At 39.8% G+C, this 9,169-nt stretch overlaps 1 protein-coding gene across 2 annotated transcripts in view; it reads right to left on the bottom strand.

The window, feature by feature from the left end:
- The window catches only part of SPG11 (SPG11, spatacsin vesicle trafficking associated), an 86,346-nt gene that overhangs the window by 23,741 nt on the left and 53,436 nt on the right, over window positions 1–9,169 (bottom strand). For both annotated transcript variants that reach the window (XM_003791787.3, XM_023514247.1), the window contains 7 exons: window positions 8,586–8,751; window positions 6,860–7,065; window positions 6,494–6,602; window positions 4,962–5,121; window positions 4,375–4,647; window positions 3,442–3,642; window positions 2,644–2,751 (listed from right to left, as the gene is read on the bottom strand). In XM_003791787.3, the coding sequence (XP_003791835.1) occupies window positions 2,644–2,751; window positions 3,442–3,642; window positions 4,375–4,647; window positions 4,962–5,121; window positions 6,494–6,602; window positions 6,860–7,065; window positions 8,586–8,751 (1,223 nt within the window). The remainder of the gene's footprint in view (window positions 1–2,643; window positions 2,752–3,441; window positions 3,643–4,374; window positions 4,648–4,961; window positions 5,122–6,493; window positions 6,603–6,859; window positions 7,066–8,585; window positions 8,752–9,169) is intronic.

Here is a 9,169-nt window from a genome sequence, read left to right on the forward strand (position 1 = left end):
GCCCGGCTATTTTTTGGTTGCAGCTGTCATTGTTGTTTGGTGGGTCTGGGCTGGGGATTCGAACCCGCCACCTTAGGTGTACGTGGCTGGCGCCTTAGCTGGTTGAGCTATAGGTGCCGAGCCTATAATTTACATTCTTGCTAGAGAAGGGTCTCAGCTAAGAAGCCTGGATTTATATCATTTCAATCAAATGCTAAAAATATATATATTTTTTATTGAATGGTAACTATGTACATTAATGCAAATGCTAAAAATATTAATAGGAAGATGATTCGAAGTAGCAGGCTGCATTTCTACAAGTAGGTGTGGCAAAGGTATTAAGACACCACAGGAAAATGCCCATTTTAGAGAACAAGAGGAGTAGTGGTTTCTTTGCCACATAATGCTTCTTTTGTTACTTCATTCTAGATTTTTACTTTGGTCCCTTGCTTCATATTACTTTTGGAAGATAATATTTGATTATTAGTCACTATAGTCTCATAGTTCACTTTAGACTTCACACAACATAATCACAAAAAATACTGGGCCTTTTGGTGGAAAAGAAACTTAACTCACTGGTTTCAAAAAATATGTATGTTGAAAAGCACCAGAAACTTATAATTCATTAGCTCTGTGCCTAGTGCTGGGATAGGCCTTAGTCTTGGGTGGATATTTCCTATGTGCTTCTGATCACACTTACAAAAGTCACTCTAAACATAAGTCTAATATGCAAAGAGGGCTTTTGGTTGTGATGTTGATTTGAGAAGTGCAATATTCCTTTCAGCAGACTGCCCAAGCCTGCCAAAATCTTAAGTTGAGGAATGGTTTATTAAACTCTATGTCACATTACTGCTATTTCCTTATTTCTACTTGGAATTTCTTTCTCAACTCTCTTTCCTCTGCCTTATATGGTCCCTCTCTGTCCATTTTTCAGCTTCCTCTCTTAAATTTTTTTTTTGAGACAGAGCCTCAAGCTGTTGATCTGGATAGAGTGCTGTGGCATCACAGCTCACAGCAACCTTCAACTCCTGGGCTCAAGCAATTCTCTTGCCTCAGCCTCCCAAGTACCTGGGACTACAGGCACCCGCCACAACACCTGGCTATTTTTTGGTTATAGTTGTCATTGTTGTTTGGCAGGCCCAGGCTGGATTCGAACCCACCAGCTCTGGTGTATGTGGCTGGCACCTTAGCCACTTGAGCTACGGGCGCCGAGCCCCTACCTAGGCATTGTTACTGAATGTTTTCTATAACTATTCTGACTGGACTTTGATTTTTAGAAGAAGAAAATTTATCATACTTCTAATTCTTTTTTAAATACTTCTTTTTTTTTTAGTCTCCTGTGGGTCCCTATTAAAATTAGTTGGGATTAAGATGTTAGTTTTTGGATTTACCTCGCTTTGTGACTCTAAGAAGAGGGATGACCACAGGCAGATGACAGAACTAGTTGAAGGAAAAAATATATAGAAGTAAAGGGTTGAGGCAATGATGAGAGCAGCTGCACTGGCTCCTCTGTAGGAGGCTGGAGCAGGGGCAAGAAAAAGAAGATGATACTCGGGAGGACCCCAGTCATAGAGGGTGATAGACTGAAGAAGTTCTCATGCCTATTTTTTCTGTGATTTAGGAACCCCAGGCATAGTCAAATAGCTAATTTGGTATTTTCAATTATATAATTGGTAAATATTCATCACAGTTAAAACCAGTGGGATTAAGAGCAAAAGCCTGTACTGAGGTTCTGCTGTGATATACTTGTTGAGTAGAATTGGTATATACTTTTGTCTCATTTATCACATAGTGCTTTTAGGGTAGAAAAAGGCAAAAATGCTAAAAATCCCAAGTAGGACTAAAGCATATTCCCTCTCTTTCGACTTCTTTTGTCTTCATAGGAGCTCAACATAATAAACAGGACTTAAGTGAGCATCTGAATAGGTAAAGCCTAAAATTGGCCACATAGTGCTGCATCATTTGGACAGGGACCACTGGGAGTGCTGATGAAAAAAACCATTATTGGCTTGGCGCCTGTGGCTCAAGTGGCTAAGGCGCCAGCCACATACACCTAAAGTGGCGGGTATGAATCCAGCCCGGGACCATCAAACAACAATGACAGCCACAACCAAAAAATAGCCAGGCGTTGTGGTGGGCGCCTGTGGTCCCAGCTACTTAGGAGGCTGAGGCAGGAGACTCGCTTGAGCCCAGGAGTTGGAGGTTGCTGTGAGCTATGATGCCACAGCACTCTACCCAGGGGGACAGCTTGAGGCTCAGTCTCAAAAAAAAGAAAAAAACTATTATTTTTTGTCACAATGAATAAAGTATTAAACACCTTTCATGCTTGATACTGTTAGAGCTAACTTGGACTGGCAAAATGCAACCCAGGTACCACCACTTTCCCCTCTAGTGTCCACAGCAGACACCATGAATTCCTCTCCCAACACTGATCACAGTCGGTACATTCCATGAAACCTATCTGCTCAGGGCAACTGATAACTGTTAAGTGAGGTCACTGCAACTCCTGCTCTGGTCCCCCATCTCTGGACTGGTACAAATGATTTAGTCTGAACATACCACATAACTACTATTCTCCTGTTGCCCTATCCCAACTATTAGTAGATAAAAGGCCATGCCAATCAATTACAGATCAATAGAAAGAGAACTCTAATTCCAACTTACAGTTTCAAGGTTCTTCTGGAACTCCAGAAGCTTAGCTTTGGCTTCCTTATAATTCTTGAAGAACATACATAGTTCATAGATCTCCATCATTAATAGTAGAGGGGAATCCTTTATGGAAGAGTTCAAATAAAATTACAAAAACTATAAAATCTTCAACTTAATATTATCTCAATGAATAATCCCAAATAAGAGAATGTTAAAATATAATTAGTAATAGCCCTGTTCTATACATAATTAAATAATGTATGTTAAAAATAAATTTAAATTTATATTTTCTTTTCCTTTTGGAAAAATAATACTCAGGCCATGTATATCTGCTCAATCCATTTTCTGTGTATTCTATACTTGATCCACTGCACTTGGGCAGGAGACATTCCACTAGGTGGCGCCATGACATCTGTAACAGGCATTGACCATACATTTTATTGCTTCCATGGGAGTTGGTCTGTCAGAATAGCATTATTGAATTAGAAAGTGTGGGTCTGAACTATAAGTATACCACTTACTCAGAGTATTTTCAAACCTTGTCTAGGTTAATTAAGTTCTATGAGTTTGGTTTATTGGTCTATACAATAAGGATAAAACCCACTTCCTGGTATTATCTTCACATGAGATTATTATGAATATTGACCAAAATAATGTATCAAAAGCACTTTGATGAATAAATGGTAGTTCTATTACCATCAGCATCTATTGTTGGCTAAATAAAATCCAGGCATAGGAATGAGAAAAGGCCAGTGAGAGATATATAAGGGAACCCTTCTAAACTCTGAAAAGAAATGAAGTGACTATTAATACCTTAAAGAAAAGCTGGAAACCTCTGGTGAGAGTTTTGCTCTTCTGCCTTATTAATAATGTTCTCCAGATGACTGAAAGGTCCTCAAGGTCCCAGGTATGGCCCTCTGTTGAGCCCTGAATGTGTTTCATTGCTTCAGCTGCAACACTGTCCTCAACAGAAGTAACAATCCAAACACAGAGACAAGGAATAGCACTGGCATCCTGCCATTAGACAAGAAAGTTTTAAAATAAAATAACAACTAGGCCTGGATTACCTGACAAATGTACAAATGCTAAAGATGGATTATTTCCTGTTTACAATAAGTCATTTTACTTAGATAAAATGGCTTGAAAAGGGTTCAAACATTAAATGAACTCAAACACGAGTAACCAAAAGACTATTTTAAATTTTCTATTACTATTTTCTGCACCACGTGGTAACAAAAGGCCAAGAACACAGAGGGATATTATGTGGAAGTCAGGGAAATACTAAGCATAACATAGTAGGATTGCCTTCCACTGATCTGCTGATTCAGGGACTATCAGGAACATCTCTCCTTCCTGCCAAAGAAAACACTAAGAAGTAGGGGTGGGGGCAGCGCCTGTGGCTCAAAGGAGTAGGGTGCTGGCCTCATATGCTGGACTGGCAGATTCAAACCCAGCCCTGGCCAAAAACTGCAAAAAACCAAAAAAAAAGTAGTGGTGGTCAGTCCACCAAAAGTAACCTTCTCTGGGTCTTCCAACCAGAAACCAAGGATGTCATAGCACAAAGAAATATACTAAATGGCCCAGCACCTAATCTAGAAATGTAAAAAAGTTGTAGTGACCTTGGAAACACATGCTGGTGTTTCACTATCACTGTCACTCCACTTCTGATTATCAATCTTTCCTGTTCTTCACCATTTTTTTCTACTGTTCTCTGGGTCCTTAATTTAGGCTTCTCATGATCCTCACCTGGAGACATGAAGCCAGGACACTGAGGACAGGGGCCTGATGTTTCACTGCCTCAGCCAAGAGCCAGTGCCAGGAATCTGGCTCCTCTGAGCACCGGAGTAGAATTTCAAAGAAATCTGTCATCTCTTCATTGTTCCTTTGGAGTTCTTGGGGCGACTTGTTGCAGACTTGATCACTGTCCATTCTGGAGGTGGATACTGAAGACAAGTTCTCAAAAGCCAGCCTTAAGTGGTCTTGCAGGACAGGGCTGAAGTATTTGATAAGGGATTTCACCTAAAAATCATGTAAGATGATTAAAATAGACACTCAATGTTTAGTTTCAGCTGGAGCGGAACATGTTAAAAAAAAGTACAGGCAAAATTATTTTTCTCACAAGGTTGTTTGACGCTTTTGAATGAATTTCTATATTCAGTGAGGAGTCAAAAAAAATTTTCAGCTCTTCAGTACTAATGATGAGTTCTTGCTTGTTGCCAACCCATTGAAATCTTAGTAAAAATGACAGTATCATATCAACTAAGAGCTATCTCAATACAACAGAAAGAACATCATCTTCTGAGAAGTATTCCAGCTAACAATCAGTGACTTACCTCCTCTGGGTGGTAGTTATGGAGTTGGCTATGAATAACAAATTGCAGCCAATCATTTGCTTTAGCACATTCTTGAAGGTAAGACATGCTCAGTTTCATATTATGGAGCCTGCAGAACTGTACCACTAAGGCCCACTGGCTGCTAGATTCACTGGATAACCTATAATTAGAATTAGGGGAAGGGTGGTTAAGAGCTTTAGTTGCTGGTCCAAAAGTAGTGAGTTATCTTAGCTATTGTTCACAGTCAGTTACAGACTGAACTCCTTGTTCTACTATTTCTCCCCTTCTCACTACTGGGTTTGACTAGTCTATTTAAAAAAAAAAAAAAGGTAAAAAATTATACCTATATTATTTAAAAATTAAAAAAAACCTAAAAAACAGTTTTAGTTTGAACTGAAAAAATTAGTAAATATTAAATAAATTTAACCATAGTCTTTCAACAAATACCAAATTTATTAAGACTATTTTGAAAAACATGGACTCTTTCATCCATAAGGCAGAATAGCTTGCTTAGTATTCTGCCACGATTCATTCCTTCCCTCAAATCATCAACCAAGTACCTACTTATACTAGCTATGTACAGCCTTAGGAGAACTGGGAAAGTCATCACTCGAGAAATTTTCTGAGCACATATTCTATCTTATGATTCACTTTAAAGTACTCAGAGCCCTGGCAGGTGCTTGGGCCTCCTCACCAGGGGCCCACGTTCCTGCTGAAAATAAAGTCAGTGATAGAAGAATAGTGTTTTCCAGGGTGGGGAGACTGGCTCAGCCCTAGTGGGGTTACATAGAGAAAAGATAGCCTAAATGTGTAAGGAGAGGTGTTTTTGTGGACAGTCATCTTGGCTTCCATTATCAATTGACATACAGTAAATAGAAAAAAATTAAGGACACTGGTTAAAGTAAAACTTTGTGAGACCCATCCCTCCTCTGATATCATTTCAACATGTAATACTTAAAAGACATCTTTGACCAGCAGGGCAGAGGAAGGGACAAAGCTCCTTTCTACCTCTTGTAAGTCCATACCTAAACAGGAATCCCTATTTTCTCCCTCTTTTCGCTGATGGTGAGATGCAGTTAAAATCATCATCCATTTACTGAAAACAGAGTCAGTAAATTCTGCGATATGCTAGATGAATAAGTCCAGGAGGGATTTTTTTTTTGAGATGGAGCCTCAAGCTGTCCCCCTGGGTAGAGTGCCATGGCATCACAGCTCACAGGAACCTCCAACTCCTGGGCTCAAGCGAGTCTCCTGCCTCAGCCTCCCAAGTAGCTGAGACCACAGGCGCCCGCCACAATGCCTGGCTATTTTTTTTTGGTTGCAGCCATCATTGTTGTTTGGTGGGCCTGGGCTGGATTCGAACCCACCACCTTAGGTGTATGTGGCTGGCGCCTTAACCACTTGAGCCACAGGTGCCGAGCCTCCAGGAGGGATTCTGGTGAAAACACTCGGTATCCAAACAAAGACTAGGCAAACACAGTTGGCACAGTAAGCCCGCTAAAAAAAAGAGACAGGAATTGCAACTCACAAACCTCTTTATTTCTTGCTGCTGGATGCTGTTCCATATACCTTCTTCTAAGAGAACGAGCAATTCTTCTATTGTTGCCTTTTCACCATCAGCCAGTTTGGGTAGTTTTTCAGCTTTATGAAACATGTACAACAAAATATGGTAAGAGAATAAGTCAAAACATGGGCTTTTCTGTTTGGATAGTATGTCCCAGGGCCTTTCAGTACCCAATTAAAGTGCTCACCAAAGTAAGATAAAGAGCAGACACAAGAAAAGGATAAAAACAAGAAGATAATTATTTCCTCCCCAGCCACTCCCAATTCAATGCCTTAGACCAATTCACCCCTTCTCCTCTAAATAAAATAGATCACACAGAGAAAAGATGCTGTACCTAGAGACTCTCTGATAAAGCTGTATTGAGCATCTTCATTTCTACACTTGTAGCTCAAAATTATATTGGCCACTTTCATATCAACTCGGAGCTTGAGGCTGTCAAGGCCAAGCAATTCTAAAAAACAAACACAGGCAGCTCCTACTGAAGGTATATGGAAAGAGGAGAGCCCTAAAACATAGGCTTCATTGCCTACTTGCTGGATCCTGAAAAAGAAAAGAATCAAAATCACATCAGCACGTGCAAATTGTTTCTCAGGAACAAACAAATACAATTCCATCAGTGATACACAGAGTGTCAAACACATGAGTTTGGCTTCCTCCCCCTTCCCTTCTGCCCTTTGCAGGCATCTGTTTAGGTTCCTGATAGCTTTTCAGTTGTCTTCTGGCTCCACAGCCCCACATTCCCCTAGATTTACCTTCTCCTAAAACACCTAATCATAGTCCAAATTACTCTTGCTTCTACCTTAATCCAGAAGACATGAAGTAGAACCTCTGAAAGTCTGCCAACTTGAGATCTGATAAAGTACATACACAAAACTACCAAGAATATTAATGCCACTTTACATTTTCATAAAATATATGGCCCAGGGCCTTTGAGTACCCAATTAAAGGCCATTTTCACATTTTTTATTTTATTTTATTTCTTTTTTAGAGAATCTCACTATGTCGCCCTCGGCAGACTGCTGTGGCGTCACACAGCTGACAGCAACCTCCAACTCTTGGGCTTAGGTGATTCTTTTGCCTCAGCCTCCCAAGTAGCTGGGACTACAGGTGCCCGCCACAATGCCTGGCTATTTTTTTGTTGCAGTTTGGCCGGGGCCGGGTTTGAACCCACCACCCTCGGTATATGGGGCCAGTGCCCTACTCACTGAGCCACAGGCGCCGCCCATAAAGCACATTTTAAAGATGCCTCTTATATGTATGGAAAAATTTCTAGAAAGATGTACAAGAAATTTTATTTGCTATGTGGAATGGGAATGGGAGACTGAGGGACTTTTATTTTTTATTTTCACCTTTCTGAACTACTTTAATACATTTTTATAGTAAAATATTCCTCTTATTATAAAAACAAAACCAATACAGTAAATACTTAGCTCTTTATTACTCTTCCCAATTCAGTGCTTTTTAAGAATGAGTTATACAAGAATGATCTTAAATACAGAATTTACTTCTAATTTCAGAATTTTTTTTTTCAGAATTCTCTTTAGAGTAACTAAAGCTCTCATGTAATTCTAAAATATTTATTAAAATATATTTTAATCTTTTTTTGTGTTATCAAAAATCACATATACTAAATGCCACCAAAAACCACAAATGAAAAATCACCACTCAAATGTAATCACGGTTAACTGTGGCATATATTTCCAATAAATTTTTAATGTATGTGTAAAATACTACACAGATGTGCTTTTTTTGGGAGGGGGACAGAGTCTCACTATGTCACCCTCAGTAGAGTGCCGTAGCATCACAGCTCACAGCAAACTCTTGGGCTTAAGCGATTTTCTTGCCTCAGCCTCCCAAAGTAGCCGGGACTACCAGCGCCCACCACAACGACTGGCCATTTTTTTTGTTGCTGTTGTAGTTGTCATTGTTGTTTAGCTGGCCTGGGCCAGGCTCGAACCCGCTAACCTCGGTGCATGTGGCTGGGGCTGCAACCCCTGTGCTACGGGCACCAAGCCAGATCTGCCTTTTTTAAGCATACAAATTATATTTTAAATACTCACAGCTGCTTGGGAGTCTTGCTCTTGGTTAATTCTTGGACTAGAAAAGTACCAAATGCAAATGATGGCCGTCCATGATGTAAATAATAAGCAAAATTCAGACGTTCCACTATAGCGTATTTATTAATCAGGTCGGGGCTAGAGAAATGCGGGAGGTGACTCAATGCATCTGGGGAGGGGGAGTGAAACATTATTAATCCTCTGCACATCTGCACATGGAAAATTTAACTCCCCAATGGTAAAACAAAACAGGGCCAGGTGTGGTAGCTCACACCTATAATCCAACACTTTATCCTTTATTCTGTTAATTTGGCATATTATATATATTGATTTGTGTATGTTGAACTATCCTTATTGTTTTAATTCTATATTTGCTTATTTTATAAGTTCACAATGACAATAATCAATAACCCTTTAGTTGTAAAATCTCTGTTAATCTGCAAAGGGAGCTTTTTAATTCATTCATAAAGCTTCATTATACAATGAAATCCCTTTTTTTTTTTTTTTTGAGACAGAGCCTCAAGCTGTCACCCTGGGTAGAGTGCCGTGGTGTCACAGCTCACAGCAACCTCTAACTCTTGGGCTTA

This window comes from Otolemur garnettii, unplaced genomic scaffold (assembly GCF_000181295.1).
Source record: "Otolemur garnettii isolate 467f Iridium unplaced genomic scaffold, OtoGar3 scaffold00050, whole genome shotgun sequence".
Classification (NCBI taxonomy): domain Eukaryota; kingdom Metazoa; phylum Chordata; class Mammalia; order Primates; family Galagidae; genus Otolemur; species Otolemur garnettii.